The sequence below is a fragment of the Dendropsophus ebraccatus genome, chromosome 13 (assembly GCF_027789765.1).
Source record: "Dendropsophus ebraccatus isolate aDenEbr1 chromosome 13, aDenEbr1.pat, whole genome shotgun sequence".
In the NCBI taxonomy this organism is placed as follows: Eukaryota; Metazoa; Chordata; class Amphibia; order Anura; family Hylidae; genus Dendropsophus; species Dendropsophus ebraccatus.
Genome location: NC_091466.1, coordinates 2,878,272 through 2,901,094, shown reverse-complemented (window position 1 = coordinate 2,901,094; position 22,823 = coordinate 2,878,272). Strand labels below are relative to the sequence as shown.

The 22,823-nt window shown below is 49.8% G+C and overlaps 2 protein-coding genes across 5 annotated transcripts in view; one reads left to right on the top strand and one right to left on the bottom strand.

The window, feature by feature from the left end:
* Positions 1 to 7,269, bottom strand: part of TRIM46 (tripartite motif containing 46) — a 55,924-nt gene extending 48,655 nt beyond the window's left edge. The window contains exon 1 of one of the 2 annotated variants that reach the window (XM_069949342.1): positions 7,191 to 7,269. Coding sequence is in view for 1 of the 2 variants with exons in the window: in XM_069949341.1 (XP_069805442.1) it covers positions 4,949 to 4,960 (12 nt within the window). In the remaining variant the exon portion in view is untranslated. Of the gene's footprint in view, positions 1 to 4,948; positions 5,625 to 7,190 lie in introns of those variants that run through there. The other variant, XM_069949341.1, reaches the window with a different exon arrangement.
* Positions 7,270 to 8,376: 1,107 nt separating this feature from the next.
* KRTCAP2 (keratinocyte associated protein 2) lies at positions 8,377 to 22,823 on the top strand. 3 transcript variants are annotated; one of them, XM_069949279.1, is made up of 5 exons: positions 8,377 to 8,545; positions 12,068 to 12,219; positions 21,968 to 22,031; positions 22,396 to 22,462; positions 22,651 to 22,823. In XM_069949279.1, the coding sequence occupies exons 1-5, from the start codon at positions 8,419 to 8,421 to the stop codon at positions 22,769 to 22,771; spliced, it is 531 nt and encodes a 176-aa protein (XP_069805380.1). In that variant the 5' UTR covers positions 8,377 to 8,418; the 3' UTR covers positions 22,772 to 22,823. The 3 variants fall into 3 exon arrangements, with proteins under 3 accessions (XP_069805380.1, XP_069805379.1, XP_069805378.1); XM_069949278.1 differs by having other exon boundaries at positions 8,382 to 8,545; positions 12,065 to 12,219; XM_069949277.1 differs by lacking the exon at positions 8,377 to 8,545 and adding an exon at positions 8,566 to 8,611.

Here is a 22,823-nt window from a genome sequence, read left to right as displayed (position 1 = left end):
TCCCACCTCCTCCTCCTTATAGGGAATATACATAACTACTACCACCCCCACCATCCCACCCCCTCCACCTCATAGGGAATATACATAACTACTACCACCCCCACCATCCCACCTCCTCCTCCTCATAGGGAATATACATAACTACTACCACCCCCACCATCCCACCTCCTCCTCCTCCTCATAGGGAATATACATAACTACTACCACCCCCACCATCCCACCCCCTCCACATCATAGGGAATATACATAACTACTACCACCCCCACCATCCCACCACCTCCTCCTCCTCATAGGGAATATACATAACTACTACCACCCCCACCATCCCACCTCCTACTCCTCATCATAGGGAATATACATAACTACTACCACCCCCACCATCCCACCTCCTCCTCATAGGGAATATACATAACTACTACCACCCCCACCATCCCACCTCCTCCTCCTCATAGGGAATATACATAACTACTACCACCCCCACCATCCCACCTCCTACTCCTCATCATAGGGAATATACATAACTACTACCACCCCCACCATCCCACCTCCTCTTCCTCATAAGAAATATACATAACTACTACCACCCCCACCATCCCACCACCTCCTCCTCCTCCTCATAGGGAATATACATAACTACTACCACCCCCACCATCCCACCTCCTCCTCCTCCCATAGGGAATATACATAACTACTACCACCCCCACCATCCCACCCCCTCCACCTCATAGGGAATATACATAACTACTACCACCCCCACCATCCCACCCCCTCCTCCTCATAGGGAATATACATAACTACTACCACCCCCACCATCCCACCTCCTCCTCATAGGGAATATACATAACTACTACCACCCCCACCATCCCACCTCCTCCTCATCATTATAGGGAATATACATAACTACTACCACCCCCACCATCCCACCTCCTCCTCCTCATAGGGAATATACATAACTACTACCACCCCCACCATCCCACCTCCTCCTCCTCATAGGGAATATACATAACTACTACCACCCCCACCATCCCACCCCCTCCTCCTCATAGGGAATATACATAACTACTACCACCCCCACCATCCCACCTCCTCCTCCTCATAGGGAATATACATAACTACTACCACCCCCACCATCCCACCTCCTCCTCATCATTATAGGGAATATACATAACTACTACCACCCCCACCATCCCACCTCCTCCACATCATAGGGAATATACATAACTACTACCACCCCCACCATCCCACCTCCTCCACCTCATAGGGAATATACATAACTACTACCACCCCCACCATCCCACCCCCTCCACCTCATAGGGAATATACATAACTACTACCACCCCCACCATCCCACCTCCTCCTCCTCATAGGGAATATACATAACTACTACCACCCCCACCATCCCACCTCCTCCTCCTCATAGGGAATATACATAACTACTACAACCCCCACCATCCCACCCCCTCCACATCATAGGGAATATACATAACTACTACCACCCCCACCATCCCACCTCCTCCTCCTCATAGGGAATATACATAACAACTACAACCCCCACCATCCCACCTCCTCCTCCTCATAGGGAATATACATAACTACTACCACCCCCACCATCCCACCCCCTCCTCCTCCTCATAGGGAATATACATAACTACTACCACCCCACCATCTCCTCCTCATAGGGAATATACATAACTACTACCACCCCCACCATCCCACCCCCTCCTCCTCCTCATAGGGAATATACATAACTACTACCACCCCCACTATCCCACCTCCTCCTCCTCATAGGGAATATACATAACTACTACCACCCCCACCATCCCACCTCCTTATAGGGAATATACATAACTACTACCACCCCCACCATCCCACCTCCTCCTCCTCATCATAGGGAATATACATAACTACTACCACCCCCACCATCCCACCTCCTCCTCCTCATCATAGGGAATATACATAACTACTACCACCCCCACCATCCCACCTCCTCCTCCTCCTCATAGGGAATATACATAACTACTACCACCCCCACCATCCCACCTCCTCCTCCTCATAGGGAATATACATAACTACTACCACCCCCACCATCCCACCTCCTCCTCCTCCTCATAGGGCATATACATAACTACTACCACCCCCACCATCCCACCTCCTCCTCCTCATAGGGAATATACATAACTCCTACCACCCCCACCATCCCACCCCCTCCACCTCATAGGGAATATACATAACTACTACCACCCCCACCATCCCACCTCCTCCTCCTCATAGGGAATATACATAACTACTACCACCCCCACCATCCCACCTCCTCCTCCTCATAGGGAATATACATAACTACTACCACCCCCACCATGCCACCCCCTCCACCTCATAGGGAATATACATAACTACTACCACCCCCACCATCACACCTCCTCCTCCTCCTCATAGGGAATATACATAACTACTACCACCCCCACCATCCCACCTCCTCCTCCTCATAGGGAATATACATAACTACTACCACCCCCACCATCACACCTCCTCCTCCTCCTCATAGGGAATATACATAACTACTACCACCCCCACCATCCTACCTCCTCATAAGAAATATACATAACTACTACCACCCCCACCATCCCACCTCCTCCTCCTCATAGGAAATATACATAACTACTACCACCCCCACCATCCCACCCCCTCCTCCTCATAGGGAATATACATAACTACTACCACCCCCACCATCCCACCCCCTCCACCTCATAGGGAATATACATAACTACTACCACCCCCACCATCCCACCTCCTCCACCTCATAGGGAATATACATAACTACTACCACCCCCACCATCCCACCTCCTCCTCATAGGGAATATACATAACTACTACCACCCCCACCATCCCACCTCCTCCTCATAGGGAATATACATAACTACTACCACCCCCACCATCCCACCTCCTCCTCCTCATAGGGAATATACATAACTACCACCACCCCCACCATCCCACCTCCTCCTCATCATTATAGGGAATATACATAACTACTACCACCCCCACCATCCCACCTCCTCCTCCTCATAGGGAATATACATAACTACTACCACCCCCACCATCCCACCCCCTCCACCTCATAGGGAATATACATAACTACTACCACCCCCACCATCCCACCTCCTCCTCATCATTATAGGGAATATACATAACTACTACCACCCCCACCATCTCCTCCTCATAGGGAATATACATAACTACTACCACCCCCACCATCCCACCCCCTCTTCCTCCTCATAGGGAATATACATAACTACTACCACCCCCACCATCCCACCTCCTCATAGGGAATATACATAACTACTACCACCCCCACCATCCTACCTCCTCATAAGAAATATACATAACTACTACCACCCCCACCATCCCACCTCCTCCTCCTCATAGGGAATATACATAACTACTACCACCCCCACCATCCCACCCCCTCCACCTCATAGGGAATATACTTAACTACTACCACCCCCACCATCCCACCCCCTCCACCTCATAGGGAATATACATAACTACTACCACCCCCACCATCCCACCCCCTCCTCCTCATAGGGAATATACATAACTACTACCACCCCCACCATCCCACCTCCTCCTCATAGGGAATATACATAACTACTACCACCCCCACCATCCCACCTCCTCCTCCTCATCATAGGGAATATACATAACTACTACCACCCCCACCATCCCACCTCCTCCACCTCATAGGGAATATACATAACTACTACCACCCCCACCATCCCACCTCCTCCTCCTCATAGGGAATATACATAACTACTACCACCCCCACCATCCCACCTCCTCCTCCTCATAGGGAATATACATAACTACTACCCCCCACCATCCCACCCCCTCCACCTCATAGGGAATATGCATAACTACTACCACCCCCACCATCCCACCTCCTCCTCCTCATAAGGAATATACATAACTACTACCACCCCCACCATCCCACCTCCTCCTCCTCCTCATAGGGAATATACATAACTACTACCACCCCCACCATCCCACCTCCTCATCATCATAGGGAATATACATAACTACTACCACCCCCACCATCCCACCCCCTCCACCTCATAGGGAATATACATAACTACTACCACCCCCACCATCCCACCTCCTCCTCCTCCTCATAAGGAATATACATAACTACTACCACCCCCACCATCCCACCTCCTCCTCCTCCTCATAGGGAATATACATAACTACTACCACCCCCACCATCCCACCCCCTCCTCCCCATAGGGAATATACATAACTACTACAACCCCCACCATCCCACCTCCTCCACCTCATAGGGAATATACATAACTACTACCACCCCCACCATCCCACCTCCTCCTCATCATAGGGAATATACATAACTACTACCACCCCCACCATCCCACCCCCTCCTCCCCATAGGGAATATACATAACTACTACAACCCCCACCATCCCACCTCCTCCACCTCATAGGGAATATACATAACTACTACCACCCCCACCATCCCACCTCCTCCTCCTCATAGGGAATATACATAACTACTACCACCCCCACCATCCCACCTCCTCCTCCTCATAGGGAATATACATAACTACTACCACCCCCACCATCCCACCTCCTCCTCATAGGGAATATACATAACTACTACCACCCCCACCATCCCACCTCCTCCTCCTCATAGGGAATATACATAACTACTACCACCCCCACCATCCCACCTCCTCCTCCTCCTCATAGGGAATATACATAACTACTACCACCCCCACCATCCCACCCCCTCCTCCTCATAGGGAATATACATAACTACTACCACCCCCACCATCCCACCTCCTCCTCATAGGGAATATACATAACTACTACCACCCCCACCATCCCACCTCCTCCTCCTCATCATAGGGAATATACATAACTACTACCACCCCCACCATCCCACCTCCTCCACCATCCGCAGTAGTGGCGGTTCCTGCCCGCTAGGTGTCGCTGTTCCCCGCTCTGTATGTGGGCGGGGCTCTGTGAAGTAGAGGCAGTAGTGGCGGTTCCTGCCCGCTAGGTGTCGCTGTTCCCCGCTCTGTATGTGGGCGGGGCTCTGTGACGTAGAGGCAGTAGTGGCGGTTCCTGCCTGCTAGGTGTCACTGTTCCCCGCTCTGTATGTGGGCGGGGCTCTGTGACATGCGCCTGTAGTGGCGGTTCCTGCCCGCTAGGTGTTGCTGTTCTCCGCTCTGTATGTGGGCGGGGCTCTGTGATGTGCCGCAGTAGTGGCGGTTCCTGCCCGCTAGGTGTTGCTGTTCTCCGCTCTGTATGTGGGCGGGGCTCTGTGACGTAGAGGCACTAGTGGCGGTTCCTGCCCGCTAGGTGTCGCTGTTCTCCGCTCTGTATGTGGGCGGGGCTCTGTGACGTGCCGTAGTAGTGTCGGTTCCTGCCCGCTAGGTGTCGCTGTTCTCCGCTCTGTATGTGGGCGGGGCTCTGTGACGTGCTGCTGTAGTAGTGGCGGTTCCTGCCCGCTAGGTGTCGCTGTTCCCCGCTCTGTATGTGGGCGGGGCTCTGTGACGTGCCGCAGTAGTGGCGGTTCCTGCCCGCTAGGTGTCACTGTTCTCCGCTCTGTATGTGGGCGGGGCTCTGTGACGTGCCGTAGTAGTGGCGGTTCCTCCCCGCTAGGTGTCGCTGTTCCCCGCTTTGTATGTGGGCGGGGCTCTGTGATGTGCCGTAGTAGTGGCGGTTCCTGCCCGCTAGGTGTCGCTGTTCTCCGCTCTGTATGTGGGCGGGGCTCTGTGACGTAGAGGCAGTAGTGGCGGTTCCTGCCCGCTGTCGCTGTTCCCCGCTCTGTATGTGGGCGGGGCTCTGTGACGTGCCGCAGTAGTGGCGGTTCCTCCCTGGTAGGCAGTAGTGGACTACAATAGGGGCGTTTTGGGCGGTAGCCCGGGGCCCTGAGCTCCTGGGGGGCCCTTGACCACCCAAAAAGACTTATACTTTCAGTGGTGTACTGTCTCCTGGCTACACTTCCGCCATGATGTGCAAAAAATCACAGTTTTTTTATGGCAATTTTGCACAAATCAGGACATCATGACATTATCTATCCTGTACTATGAACGCCAGGCTAGTGCTGCCATAGTTACAGTGGGGTGGGGGGGGGGCCCAGGCTAGTGCTGCCATAGTTACAGTGGGGTGGGGGGGGGGGGCCCAGGCTAGTGCTGCCATAGTTACAGTGGGGTGGGGGGGGGGGCCCAGGCTAGTGCTGCCATAGTTACAGTGGGGTGGGGGGGCCCAGAACTGGTGAACAGCCCGGGGCCTATGGTAAAGTTAATCCGCCCCTGCCGCTAGGTGTCGCTGTTCTCCGCTCTGTATGTGGGCGGGGCTCTGTGATGTAGGGGCGGTACTGGTGGTTCCTGCCCGCTAGGTGTCGCTGTTCCCCGCTCTCTATGTGGGCGGGGCTCTGTGACGTGGGGGCAGTAGTGGCGGTTCCTGCCTGCTAGGTGTCGCTGTTCCCCGCTCTGTATGTGGGCGGGGCTCTGTGACGTGGCGGCAGTAGTGGCGGTTCCTGCCCGCTAGGTGTCGCTGTTCCCCGCTCTGTATGTATATGGGGCTCTGTGACCTCCTCCCCATAGGGAATATACATAACTACTACCACCCCCACCATCCCACCCCCTCCACCTCATAGGGAATATACATAACTACTACCACCCCCACCATACCACCCCCTCCACCTCATAGGGAATATACATAACTACTACCACCCCCACCATCCCACCTCCTCCTCCTCATAGGGAATATACATAACTACTACCACCCCCACCATCCCACCCCCTCCACCTCATAGGGAATATACATAACTACTACCACCCCCACCATCCCACCACCTCCTCCTCCTCCTCATAGGGAATATACATAACTACTACCACCCCCACCATCCCACCTTCTCCACCTCATAGGGAATATACATAACTACTACCACCCCCACCATCCCACCCCCTCCACCTCATAGGGAATATACATAACTACTACCACCCCCACCATCCCACCCCCTCCACCTCATAGGGAATATACATAACTACTACCACCCCCACCATCCCACCCCCTCCACCTCATAGGGAATATACATAACTACTACCACCCCCACCATCCCACCTCCTCCTCCTCATAGGGAATATACATAACTACTACCACCCCCACCATCCCACCTCCTCCTCATCATCATCATCATAGGGAATATGATGAGGAGGTTCCTCCCCGCTAGGTGTCGCTGTTCCCCGCTCTGTATGTGGGCGGGGCTCTGTGACGTGCTGCTGTAGTAGTGGCGGTTCCTCCCCGCTAGGTGTCGCTGTTCTCCGCTCTGTATGTGGGCGGGGCTCTGTGACGTGCTGCTGTAGTAGTGGCGGTTCCTCCCCGCTAGGTGTCGCTGTTCCCCGCTCTGTATGTGGGCGGGGCTCTGTGACGTAGAGGCAGTAGTGGTGGTTCCTGCCCGCTAGGTGTCTCTGTTCCCCGCTCTGTATGTGGGCGGGGCTCTGTGACGTGCTGCTGTAGTAGTGGCGGTTCCTCCCCGCTAGGTGTCGCTGTTCTCCGCTCTGTATGTGGGCGGGGCTCTGTGACGTGCTGCTGTAGTAGTGGCGGTTCCTCCCCGCTAGGTGTCGCTGTTCCCCGCTCTGTATGTGGGCGGGGCTCTGTGACGTAGAGGCAGTAGTGGCGGTTCCTGCCCGCTAGGTGTCTCTGTTCCCCGCTCTGTATGTGGGCGGGGCTCTGTGACGTGCTGCTGTAGTAGTGGCGGTTCCTGCCCGCTTGGTGTCGCTGTTCCCCGCTCTCTATGTGGGCGGGGCTTCGTGACGTGGCCGCAGTAGTGGCGGTTCCTGCCCGCTAGGTGTCGCTGTTCCCCGCTCTGTATGTGGGCGGGGCTCTGTGACGTGTCGGCAGTAGTGGCGGTTCCTCCCGACCAGGTGGCGCTTCTCCCCGCTCTGTATGTGGGCGGGGCTCTGTGACGTGTCGGCAGTAGGGGCGGTTCCTGCCCGCTAGGTGTCGCTGTTCCCCGCTCTGTATGTGGGCGGGGCTCTGTGACGTGTCGGCAGTAGTGACGGTTCCTGCCCGCTAGGTGTCGCTGTTCCCCGCTCTGTATGTGGGCGGGGCTCTGTGACGTGTCGGCAGTAGTGGCGGTTCCTGCCCGCTAGGTGTCGCTGTTCCCCGCTCTGTATGTGGGCGGGGCTCTGTGACGTGGCCGCAGTAGTGGCGGTTCCTGCCCGCTAGGTGTCGCTGTTCCCCGCTCTGTATGTGGGCGGGGCTCTGTGACGTGTCGGCAGTAGTGGCGGTTCCTGCCCGCTAGGTGTCGCTGTTCCCCGCTCTGTATGTGGGCGGGGCTCTGTGACGTGGCCGCAGTAGTGGCGGTTCCTGCCCGCTAGGTGTCGCTGTTCCCCGCTCTCTATGTGGGCGGGGCTCTGTGACGTGTCGGCAGTAGTGGCGGTTCCTCCCGACCAGGTGGCGCTTCTCCCCCTCTTCTCCGGTTTTGCAGTCTCCGGTGTGAGGTGTCGGTTCCTTGGAGCAGTGATGGGTGAGCACCGGGTGAGGGGCGGCTGTGGCCTGTGGATGGCGGGAGCTGGGGGAGAGGAGACAGGAGGTGATGAGCCGCCGGCAGGAGGATGACGTGTCCTAAACCAGAGGAGCCTGACTATACTATAACCGACCTACAGTATACTATACCTACCTACTGACTGACTGTGTAACCACCGACCTATACTAACTGACTGACTGTGTAACCACCGACCTACAGTATACTATACCTACTGACTGACTGTGTAACCACCGACCTATACTAACTGACTGACTGACTGTGTAACCACCGACCTACAGTATACTATACCTACCTACTGACTGACTGTGTAACCACCGACCTATACTAACTGACTGACTGTGTAACCACCGACCTACAGTATACTATACCTACTGACTGACTGTGTAACCACCGACCTATACTAACTGACTGACTGTGTAACCACCGACCTACAGTATACTATACCTACTGACTGACTGTGTAACCACCGACCTATACTAACTAACTGACTGACTGTAACCACCGACCTATACTAACTAACTGACTGACTGTGTAACCACCGACCTATACTAACTGACTGTGTAACCACCGACCTACAGTATACTATACCTACTGACTGACTGTGTAACCACCGACCTATACTAACTAACTAACTGACTGACTGTGTAACCACCGACCTATACTAACTGACTGACTGTGTAACCACCGACCTATACTAACTGACTGACTGTGTAACCACCGACCTACAGTATACTATACCTACTGACTGACTGACTGTGTAACCACCGACCTATACTAACTAACTGACTGATAGTGTAACCACCAACCTATACTGTACTATACCTACTGACTGTGTAACCACTGACCTATACTGTACTATACCTACTGACTGACTGTAACCACCGACCTATACTAACTGACTGACTGTGTAACCACCAACCTATACTGTACTATACCTACTGACTGACTGTGTAACCACCGACCTATACTAACTGACTGATAGTGTAACCACCGACCTATACTGTACTATACCTACTCACTGACTGTGTAACCACTGACCTATACTAACTGACTGACTGATGGTGTAACCACCGACCTATACTGTACTATACCTACTCACTGACTGACTGTACTAACTGACTGAATGTGCAACCACCGACCTATACTATACTAACTGATAGTGTAACCACCGACCTATACTATACCTACTGATAGTCTAACCACCGACCTATACTTTACCTACTGACTGATAGTCTAACCACCGACCTATACTTATAGTCTAACCACCGACCTATACTATACCTACTGACTGATAGTCTAACCACCGACCTATACTATACCTACTGACTGATAGTCTAACCACCGACCTATACTTTACCTACTGACTGATAGTCTAACCACCGACCTATACTTTACCTACTGACTGATAGTCTAACCACCGACCTATACTTTACCTACTGACTGATAGTCTAACCACCGACCTATACTTTACCTACTGACTGATAGTCTAACCACCGACCTATACTTTACCTACTGACTGATAGTCTAACCACCGACCTATACTTTACCTACTGACTGATAGTCTAACCACCGACCTATACTTTACCTACTGACTGATAGTCTAACCACCGACCTATACTTTACCTACTGACTGATAGTCTAACCACCGACCTATACTTTACCTACTGACTGATAGTCTAACCACCGACCTATACTTTACCTACTGACTGATAGTCTAACCACCGACCTATACTTTACCTACTGACTGATAGTCTAACCACCGACCTATACTTTACCTACTGACTGATAGTCTAACCACCGACCTATACTTTACCTACTGACTGATAGTCTAACCACCGACCTATACTTTACCTACTGACTGATAGTCTAACCACCGACCTATACTTTACCTACTGACTGATAGTCTAACCACCGACCTATACTTTACCTACTGACTGATAGTCTAACCACCGACCTATACTTTACCTACTGACTGATAGTCTAACCACCGACCTATACTTTACCTACTGACTGATAGTCTAACCACCGACCTATACTTTACCTACTGACTGATAGTCTAACCACCGACCTATACTTTACCTACTGACTGATAGTCTAACCACCGACCTATACTTTACCTACTGACTGATAGTCTAACCACCGACCTATACTTTACCTACTGACTGATAGTCTAACCACCGACCTATACTTTACCTACTGACTGATAGTCTAACCACCGACCTATACTTTACCTACTGACTGATAGTCTAACCACCGACCTATACTTTACCTACTGACTGATAGTCTAACCACCGACCTATACTTTACCTACTGACTGATAGTCTAACCACCGACCTATACTTTACCTACTGACTGATAGTCTAACCACCGACCTATACTTTACCTACTGACTGATAGTCTAACCACCGACCTATACTTTACCTACTGACTGATAGTCTAACCACCGACCTATACTTTACCTACTGACTGATAGTCTAACCACCGACCTATACTTTACCTACTGACTGATAGTCTAACCACCGACCTATACTTTACCTACTGACTGATAGTCTAACCACCGACCTATACTTTACCTACTGACTGATAGTCTAACCACCGACCTATACTTTACCTACTGACTGATAGTCTAACCACCGACCTATACTTTACCTACTGACTGATAGTCTAACCACCGACCTATACTTTACCTACTGACTGATAGTCTAACCACCGACCTATACTTTACCTACTGACTGATAGTCTAACCACCGACCTATACTTTACCTACTGACTGATAGTCTAACCACCGACCTATACTTTACCTACTGACTGATAGTCTAACCACCGACCTATACTTTACCTACTGACTGATAGTCTAACCACCGACCTATACTTTACCTACTGACTGATAGTCTAACCACCGACCTATACTTTACCTACTGACTGATAGTCTAACCACCGACCTATACTTTACCTACTGACTGATAGTCTAACCACCGACCTATACTTTACCTACTGACTGATAGTCTAACCACCGACCTATACTTTACCTACTGACTGATAGTCTAACCACCGACCTATACTTTACCTACTGACTGATAGTCTAACCACCGACCTATACTTTACCTACTGACTGATAGTCTAACCACCGACCTATACTTTACCTACTGACTGATAGTCTAACCACCGACCTATACTTTACCTACTGACTGATAGTCTAACCACCGACCTATACTTTACCTACTGACTGATAGTCTAACCACCGACCTATACTTTACCTACTGACTGATAGTCTAACCACCGACCTATACTTTACCTACTGACTGATAGTCTAACCACCGACCTATACTTTACCTACTGACTGATAGTCTAACCACCGACCTATACTTTACCTACTGACTGATAGTCTAACCACCGACCTATACTTTACCTACTGACTGATAGTCTAACCACCGACCTATACTGTACTATACCTACTGACTGACTCGCCCTTAATCCTGTCATGTGACTTTCTTGCAGCAGTCAGTACGGGGATCTCTCTGGCGCTCTCCTCGTTGGTGGCGCTTCTCCTGTTTGCTGGGATGCAGATGTACAGCCGTCACTTGGCCTCCTCTGAGTGGCTGACCATCCTGGGCGGTCTCTTGGGCTCCGGAATCTTCTTCTTTTCACTCACTGTATCCTTATGTATGGACACCGGCTGTAGTAACACCCTTCCAACTACTCACAGACACAACCATAATAATTTCCCGCCAACTACCCCTGGATGCTGACCCTAATGACACCCGTCAACTACCCCTGGATGCTGACCCTAATGACACCCGCCAACTACCCCTGGATGCTGACCCTAATGACACCCGCCAACTACCCCTGGATGCTGACCCTAATGACGCCCGCCAACTACCCCTGGATGCTGACCCTAATGACGCCCGCCAACTACCCCTGAATGCTGACCCTAATGACGCCCGCCAACTACCCCTGAAAGCTGACCCTAATGACGCCCGCCAACTACCCCTGAAAACTGACCCTAATGACACCCGCCAACTACCCCTGGACGCTGACCCTAATGACACCCGCCAACTACCCCTGGATGCTGACCCTAATGACACCCGCCAACTACCCCTGGATGCTGACCCTAATGACACCCGCCAACTACCCCTGAAAACTGACAATAATGACACCCGCCAACTACCCCTGGACGCTGACCCTAATAACACCCGCCAACTACCCCTGGACGCTGACCCTAATAACACCCGCCAACTACCCCTGGACGCTGACCCTAATAACACCCGCCAACTACCCCTGGATGCTGACCCTAATGACACCCGCCAACTACCCCTGAAAACTGACAATAATGACACCCGCCAACTACCCCTGGACGCTGACCCTAATAACACCCGCCAACTACCCCTGGACGCTGACCCTAATAACACCCGCCAACTACCCCTGGACGCTGACCCTAATAACACCCGCCAACTACCCCTGGATGCTGACCCTAATAACACCCGCCAACTACCCCTGGACGCTGACCCTAATAACACCCGCCAACTACCCCTGGATGCTGACCCTAATGACACCCGCCAACTACCCCTGAAAACTGACCCTAATGACACCCGCCAACTACCCCTGGACGCTGACCCTAATGACACCCGCTAACTACCCCTGGACGCTGACCCTAATAACACCCGCTAACTACCCCTGGACGCTGACCCTAATAACACCCGCTAACTACCCCTGAACACTGACCCTAATGACACCCGCTAACTACCCTGGACGCTGACGCTAATAACACCCGCCAACTACCCCTGGATGCCGACCTTAATAACACCCGCCAACTACCCCTGAACACTGACCCTAATAACACCCGCCAACTACCCCTGAACGCTGACCCTAATGACACCCGCCAACTACCCCTGAACGCTGACCCTAATGACACCGCCAACTACCCCTGGACGCCGACCCTAATAACACCTGACTAACTCCACCTGGACACCAACCATATTAACCCCTTGCCGCAAAATGACCTTCTAGGAAGGTCATCCTCTCCCTGCCTCCCCCTGCTGTTTCTAGCTGCGATCGGGCAGCGGGAGGTGGTTATTTCACACTGCCTCCTCCCACTGCCCAGAGGGGAGCCACACTGCAGCCCCCACCCCCGGCGGGTTAAACCCATAGGCAATGCCGTCAATGGAGAAGAGGGAGATCAGCTCCCTCTGACTGTCTGGGCTGCTATGGTTTATAACGATCAGGCACTGAGGCAGGGGTCTGATCGTTGTATGAGCGGTCAGTGTATCCCCTATAAATGAGATACTGTACATATATGTGGTATCGCCACGTCCATAATGACCCAATCTATTAACCTGTTACATTAATTATCCCGACCGATTAACGCCAAAAATAAAAAACCAAAATGACTTTTATTTGTTAACCCCTTCAAGACCAAGCCTATTTGGGCCTTAATGACCAGGCTCATTTTTCACAATCTGACCTGTCTCACTTTATGCGCTTGTAGCTCAGTGATGCTGTAACGTATGCTAGCCATTCTGAGATTGGTTTTTCCTAACATATGGCACTTTAAATAAGTGGCAAAATTTGGTCACTACTTTGTGTGTTTTTTGTGAAAAACATCAAAATATGATGAAAAATTTAGAAAATTTGCATTTTATGAACTTTAAATTCTCTGATTCTGTTACGGGGCTTAGAAATTTATCAGCAAATTATCACATTTTCGTGAAAGTTTCCAAAACTGATTTTTTAGGTTCTTTTTTTAAGTTGATTTAGGAGGTTTGTATACTGGAAACCCCCATAAGTGACCCCATTTTGGAAACTACACACCTTTAAAGAATTAATCTAGGGGTATAATGAGCATTTTAACCCTACAGGGGCTGGAGGAAAGTATTCACCATTAGGCCGTAAAAAATTGAAAAATTAAAATTTTACAATAATATATACGTTTAGATTAAAGTTTCTCATTTTCAAAAGGAACATGAGAGAAAAAGCACCCCAAAATTTGTAACACATGTTCTCTTGAGTACTACAGTACCCCATATGTGGGCGTAAACCACTGCATGGGCACACAGCCGGGCTCAGAAGGGAAGGAGCGCCAATTAGCTTTTCCATTGCAGATTTTGCTGAAGAAGTTTCTGAGCGCCAGGTGCGTTTGCAGAGCCCCTGTAGTGCCAGCAGAGTAAAATCTCGCCATAAGTCACCCCATTTTGGAAAGTGCACCCCTCAAAGAATTCATCTTGGGGTAGGATGAGCATTTTGACCCCACAGGTATTAGAGGAAAGTATTCAAAAGTAGACAGTAAAAATGAAAAACTCGAATTTTTCCAATAATTTGTTCCTTTAGTTTGAAATTTCTCAATTTCACAAGGAACAGGACAGAAAATTCACCCCAAAATCTGAGCGCCGGGTGCGTTTGCAGTGCCCCTGTAATGTCTACAGAATAGAAACCCCCCCCCCCCCCCCGCCCCCCCCCACCCCCCCCAAAGTCACCCCATTTTGGAAAGTACACCCCTCAGAGAATTCATCCTGGGGTAGGATGAGCATTTTGACCCCACAGGTATTAGAGGAAAGTATTCAAAATTGGCCAGTAATAATGAAAAACTCGATTTTTTCCAATAATATGTTGGTTTAGTTTGACATTTCAAAATTTCACAAGGAACAGGAGGAAAAATGTACCCCCAAATCTGTAACGCAGGTTCTCCCGAGTACAACGGTGCCCCATATGTGGGTATAAACCACTGTATGGACACCCAGCCGGGCTCAGAAGGGAAGGAGCGCCAATTTGCTGGAGCAAAACCGCAGCAAGTAATAGTTATTAGAATAGCGCAGTTACAAAAATAAAAAAAATAAAAAAATAAGATTACAGGTAATGTGGGGTGGTTACGGGCAACATGGGGTGGTCACGCGCAACTTGCTGTGGTTACGGCAACCTGGGGTAGTTACAGACAACCTGGGGTGGTTAGAGGCAACCTGGGCTGGTTACGGGCAACATGGGGTGGACACGGACAACCTGCTGTGGTTACGGGCAACGTGGGGTGGACACGGACAACCTGCTGTGGTTACGGGCAACGTGGGGTGGACACGGACAACCTGCTGTGGTTACAGACAATTTAGGGTGGGTACCTGTAATCTGGTGTGGTTACGGGCAATCTGGAGGGGGTCATCAGTAATTTGAGGTGGTCAGTGGCAAGGTGCGGTGGTCAGAGGCGACGTGCAGTGGTCAGAGGCAACCTGCAGTGGTTGCGTGCAATCTGGGGGGTTACCTGTAATCTGGCATGATTACGGGCAACCTAGGGTGGTTATGCCAACCTGCGGTGGTTACGGGCAACCTGGAGGGGTTACAGACAATCTAGGATTGTTACGGATAAACTGAAGTGCTTATAGGTAATCTGGGGTGGGTACATGTAATTTGGGGTAGTAACTGGCAACGTGCGGTGGTTAGTTGCAATCTGTCGTGATTACAGGGCAACCTGCGGTGGTTACGAGTAATCGGGGGGGTTAGGGGTAATTTGGGAGTAAACTGCAATTATTACTATAATAAAAAGTGTGTTTTATTTTTTTGTATGTTTGTCACTTTTTGTACTTTATCATTCATTTTCACTATATTACTATATTTTCTATCACAGTAATCATAGATCAGTGACAGAGACCAAATTGGTCTCTGTCACTTTACATTTTCAGAGTTGGCTGGTTGTGGAGCGCATGCGCACTTCATAACCAGCCAGGACGCCAAGGAGGAAGGAGCTCCCAGGATCAGGTGAGTATATGGGGAAGGGGGGGGGGGTGACTGGGGGGGTGTGGGGCGACTTGGGGGACAGGACACTTCACTTTTTATCCCCTGTCACCAATCATTTATGGTGACGGGGTAAAAAGTGCCAGCGACACATGGCACAAGCGATCAGCGGCATATAGTATATACACACAGGGGGTCCCCGATCACTGCCCCATGCTCTCCGCTACTTCCGGTGACTGAAAGCATGGGTGTTTCATTTTTACTACGAGATCACTGTGAACAGACATTAGTCTGTTCACAGTGATGGCGGCGGCCATCTTGGATCTGATGGCCGCCGCAAGGAGAGGGGGTTAGTGACTGGGGCACTAGGGGGGCTGATCTGGGGTCTGATTTTACTTATTTCATCTCCCCCCACCGTGGATTCACGGTGGGGGGAGATGAAATGCAGCGCGGCACCGGCCCATTAGTGACCGCCGTTTCGGCGATCACTAAGGGGTTAATGAGGGTCAGGTGCGGGATCGCAGCTAAATCTCATTACCTCCAGTGCTTCACTCAGATGAGAGCGGGACCGCTATCTCTGCAGCGATCCCGCTCTTATCATAAAGCCCCCCTCAGTCAGGAACATATATATACATTCCTACTGCACGGGGTATGTGCAATAGGAACGTATATATACATGTTACTGACGTGAAGGGGTTAATCACGTCCCCTAAAAAATATAGTAAAGAACTATGAAAACGTCACATGTACCGAAAAGGTGTACTGCTAAAAATGTCAGCTCATGCCGCAAAAAAGCCCTCACATATCTCCACTGGCGAAAAAATCTAAATATTACTGCTCTTACACTATGCAAGACACAAACGGATGGTGTAAATGCCATAAACTGTAACAAAAGCCATAGAAATCTATATGTCATATGTAACGTATAGTAACCGCTATATAACATGTCATATGTAACGTATAGTAACCGCTATATAACGTCATATGTAACGTATAGTAACCGCTATATAACATCATATGTAACGTATAGTAACCGATATATAACGTCATATGTAACGTATAGTAACCGCTATATAACATGTCATATGTAACGTATAGTAACCGCTATATAACATGTCATATGTAACGTATAGTAACCGCTATATAACGTGCCATATGTAACGTATAGTAACCGCTATATAACGTCATATGTAACGTATAGTAACCGCTATATAACGTCATATGTAACGTATAGTAACCGCTATATAACATGTCATATGTAACGTATAGTAACCGATATATAACGTCATATGTAACGTATAGAAACCGCTATATAACATGTCATATGTAACGTATAGTAACCGCTATATAACATGTCATATGTAATGTATAGTAACCGCTATATAACATGTCATATGTAACGTATAGTAACCGCTATATAACATGTCTTATGTAACGTATAGTAACCGCTATATAACGTGCCATATGTAACGTATAGTAACCGCTATATAACGTGCCATATGTAACGTATAGTAACCGCTATATAACGTCATATGTAACGTATAGTAACCGCTATATAACATGTCATATGTAACGTATAGTAACCGCTATATAACGTCATATGTAACGTATAGTAACCGCTATATAACGTCATATGTAACGTATAGTAACCGCTATATAACATGTCATATGTAACGTATAGTAACCGCTATATAACATGTCATATGTAACGTATAGTAACCGCTATATAACGTGCCATATGTAACGTATAGTAACCGCTATATAACGTGCCATATGTAACGTATAGTAACCGCTATATAACGTGTCATATGTAACGTATAGTAACTGCTATATAACGTCATATGTAACGTATAGTAACCGCTATATAACATGTCATATGTAACGTATAGTAACCGCTATATAACATGTCATATGTAACGTATAGTAACCGCTATATAACGTGCCATATGTAACGTATAGTAACCGCTATATAACGTGCCATATGTAACGTATAGTAACCGCTATATAACATGTCATATGTAACGTATAGTAACCGCTATATAACATGTCATATGTAACGTATAGTAACCGCTATATAACATGTCATATGTAACGTATAGTAACAGCTATATAACATGTCATATGTAACGTATAGTAACCGCTATATAACATGTCATATGTAACGTATAGTAACCGGAAAAAATGGAAAATCTGCCAAAAAATGTAATTTTAAAATTTCCCCTCCAACTAGGTTAAAGGTTTAATAAACTTATGAAATGTTATTTGAATACTTTGAGGGGTGCAGTTTTTACAGTGGAGGGATTTATGGGGGTAACATACAGGCCCCACAAATCCACTTCAGAACTGAACTGCTCCCTAATAAAATCAGAATTTGAAATTTTCCTGAAAATTTAAAAAATCGCTGCAAAATTTTGAAGCCCTCTAACATCCTAAAAAGTAAAAGGACGTTCACCAAATGACGTCCTCATGAAGCAGATATGTTGTAGTAATAAGTTCATGTGACATGACTATCTTTCTTAGAACAAGAGAATTTTGAATATACAGAAACATTTTTTACATTTTTGCACAAATGTGTTGTTTACAAAAAACTCCTGAGTGTATCAACCAAAGTATACCACAAACATAAAGAGGAGTGTGTCACGATAAAACGGTTTTTATCTAAATAAGTGAACACACCATCAAATCTGCTGCAGATCCTGTACGTGTGAACGCACCCTGAAAGGAGACAGGTTAGGTTTGAAAAATATACTGTGCCACCAGGCCCAGGCTGAAGCACTGGAGGCGGCCGACCCACCCTTAGTGGGAGGAAACCCCAGCCCCTCCATGATAGGGTTCCATTGATTCTAATGGAGTCACGTCATGGAGGCGCTGGGGTTTCTTCCTACTGGGGGTGGGTGGGTCGGCCTGCCTCCAGTGCTTCAGCCTGGGCCTGGTGCTACAGTCACTTTAAAGCTGTGCGGGCTGTAGCTGCTGGAGAGGATGATGGCAGGGGGACCCTGAGGGACACCGGACACTGAGGGACACCGGGCACTGGAGGTACACTGAGGGACACCGGGCACTGGAGGTACACTGAGGGACACCGGGCACTGGAGGTACACTGAGGGACACCGGGCACTGGAGGTACACTGAGGGACACCGGGCACTGGAGGTACACTGAGCTTCCCCCTAGACACTGACTGTAATAACACCCGCCAACTACTCCCCAGGACACTGACTGTAATAACAGCCGCCAACTACTCCTCAGGACACTGACTGTAATAACACCCCCGCCAACTACTCCTCAGGACACTGACTGTAATAACACCCCCGCCAACTACTCCTCAGGACACTGACTGTAATAACACCCCCGCCAACTACTCCTCAGGACACTGACTGTAATAACACCCCCGCCAACTACTCCCCAGGACACTGACTGTAATAACACCCCCGCCAACTACTCCTCAGGACACTGACTGTAATAACACCCCCGCCAACTACTCCTCAGGACACTGACTGTAATAACACCCCCGCCAACTACTCCTCAGGACACTGACTGTAATAACAGCCCGCCAACTACTCCTCAGGACACTGACTGTAATAACAGCCCGCCAACTACTCCCCAGGACACTGACTGTAATAACAGCCCGCCAACTACTCCTCAGGACACTGACTGTAATAACACCCCCGCCAACTACTCCTCAGGACACTGACTGTAATAACACCCCCGCCAACTACTCCTCAGGACACTGACTGTAATAACACCCCCGCCAACTACTCCCCAGGACACTGACTGTAATAACACCCGCCAACTACTCCCCAGGACACTGACTGTAATAACAGCCGCCAACTACTCCTCAGGACACTGACTGTAATAACAGCCCGCCAACTACTCCCCAGGACACTGACTGTAATAACAGCCCGCCAACTACTCCCCAGGACACTGACTGTAATAACAGCCCGCCAACTACTCCCCAGGACACTGACTGTAATAACACCCCCGCCAACTACTCCTCAGGACACTGACTGTAATAACACCCCCGCCAACTACTCTCCAGGATACCGACTGTAATAACAGCCGCCAACTACTCCCCAGGACACTGACTGTAATAACAGCCGCCAACTACTCCTCAGGACACTGACTGTAATAACAGCCGCCAACTACTCCTCAGGACACTGACTGTAATAACACCCCCGCCAACTACTCCTCAGGACACTGACTGTAATAACACCCCCGCCAACTACTCCCCAGGACACTGACTGTAATAACACCCCCGCCAACTACTCCTCAGGACACTGACTGTAATAACACCCCCGCCAACTACTCCTCAGGACACTGACTGTAATAACACCCCCGCCAACTACTCCTCAGGACACTGACTGTAATAACAGCCCGCCAACTACTCCCCAGGACACTGACTGTAATAACAGCCCGCCAACTACTCCCCAGGACACTGACTGTAATAACAGCCCGCCAACTACTCCCCAGGACACTGACTGTAATAACAGCCGGCCAACTACTCCCCAGGACACTGACTGTAATAACAGCCGGCCAACTACTCCCTAGGACACTGACTGTAATAACAGCCCGCCAACTACTCCCCAGGACACTGACTGTAATAACAGCCCGCCAACTACTCCCCAGGACACTGACTGTAATAACAGCCCGCCAACTACTCCCCAGGACACTGACTGTAATAACAGCCCGCCAACTACTCCCCAGGACACTGACTGTAATAACAGCCGCCAACTACTCCTCAGGACACTGACTGTAATAACACCCCCGCCAACTACTCCCCAGGACACTGACTGTAATAACAGCCCCGCCAACTACTCCCCAGGACACTGACTGTAATAACAGCCCCGCCAACTACTCCTCAGGACACTGACTGTAATAACACCCCCGCCAACTACTCCTCAGGACACTGACTGTAATAACAGCCCGCCAACTACTCCCCAGGACACTGACTGTAATAACAGCCCGCCAACTACTCCCCAGGACACTGACTGTAATAACAGCCCGCCAACTACTCCCCAGGACACTGACTGTAATAACAGCCCCGCCAACTACTCCCCAGGACACTGACTGTAATAACAGCCGCCAACTACTCCTCAGGACACTGACTGTAATAACAGCCGGCCAACTACTCCCCAGGACACTGACTGTAATAACAGCCGGCCAACTACTCCCCAGGACACTGACTGTAATAACAGCCCGCCAACTACTCCCCAGGACACTGACTGTAATAACAGCCCGCCAACTACTCCCCAGGACACTGACTATAATAACACTCGCCAACTACTCCCCAGGACACTGACTGTAATAACAGCCCCGCCAACTACTCCCCAGGACACTGACTGTAATAACACCCCCGCCAACTACTCCCCAGGACACTGACTGTAATAACAGCCCGCCAACTACTCCCCAGGACACTGACTGTAATAACAGCCCGCCAACTACTCCCCAGGACACTGACTGTAATAACAGCCCGCCAACTACTCCCCAGGACACTGACTGTAATAACAGCCCCGCCAACTACTCCCCAGGACACTGACTGTAATAACAGCCGCCAACTACTCCTCAGGACACTGACTGTAATAACAGCCCGCCAACTACTCCCCAGGACACTGACTGTAATAACAGCCGCCAACTACTGTGCAGAACACTTAAGAGGCATTGTAAGAATGTTGACTCCTTATCCAGGACCTTAGGCCTTCAACAACCTAGAGAATCTGGTGTTCGGTAAAGGCTTCCAGGCCAAGGTGTTTCCGGAAGGTAAGATGCATTGGTGTGTATATGGTAATCCCCATTGTGCTGGGGGGATATAGTCTAGTTAGGGTGATGGGTACCCGACTGAGGGTGATGCTAGTAAGGTGGGTCCTTTTAGTGAGTGGGGTGTGAGGGTAGTAAGGGGGAGTCTCCAGGTGTGACAGTATTAAGGGGGGGTCCTGGACAGAGGGCAGGGGTGACAATAGTGGGTGAGGTCCTGGGCGGGATAGTCATAGTGAGAGGAGTGACGGTAGTGAGTGCAGAGCCTTGTGGAGGGCGGGGGTTATAGTTCAGCGGCATTCTGTTGGCCCAGGGATTGGGGGGGTATGTCCTGGAGTTGGCTTCATGTCTCCTCGTGTTTCTTTTACAGTCCTTGTCTGCCTTTTCATTGCCCTCTTTGCCTCTGGATTGGTCCACAGAGTCTGCGTCACCACATGGTCAGTATGTGCGGGGGAATGTTATTGTGGGTGCATGCAGAGAGTATGAAAGTCACCTCATAGTATGTGATGGGGGAAGGTTATTATGGGTGCATGCAGAGAGTATGAAAGTCACCTCATAGTATGTGATGGGGGAAGGTTATTATGGGTGCACTAAGTCATTTTGCTTGTCCCTCGGTGTCTTGCAGCTTCATCTTTTCCTTGGTGGACCTCTACTATGTGAACAAGATCTCATCAGGTCTGTACCAGACTGTGACCCCAGCCGTGACCCCTGGGAAGGTGGTCGGGAAGAGCAAGAAGAGGACATAACTCCCCCCCATGTATTTTGTTTCCTGTCAAATAAAGAACTGTCACTTTGTAA

Bases quoted from the DNA above. Each gene is read 5' to 3' on its own strand.
- KRTCAP2 (XM_069949278.1), top strand. From the start codon at position 8,419: ATGTGGGCGGGGCTCTGTGACGTGTCGGCAGTAGTGGCGGTTCCTCCC. The intron at 8,546-12,064 runs GTGAGCACCGGG...ACTTTCTTGCAG, and splicing joins GTTCCTTGGAGCAGTGATGG to CAGTCAGTACGGGGATCTCT. The intron at 12,220-21,967 runs GTATCCTTATGT...CCAGGACCTTAG, and splicing joins TCTTCTTCTTTTCACTCACT to GCCTTCAACAACCTAGAGAA.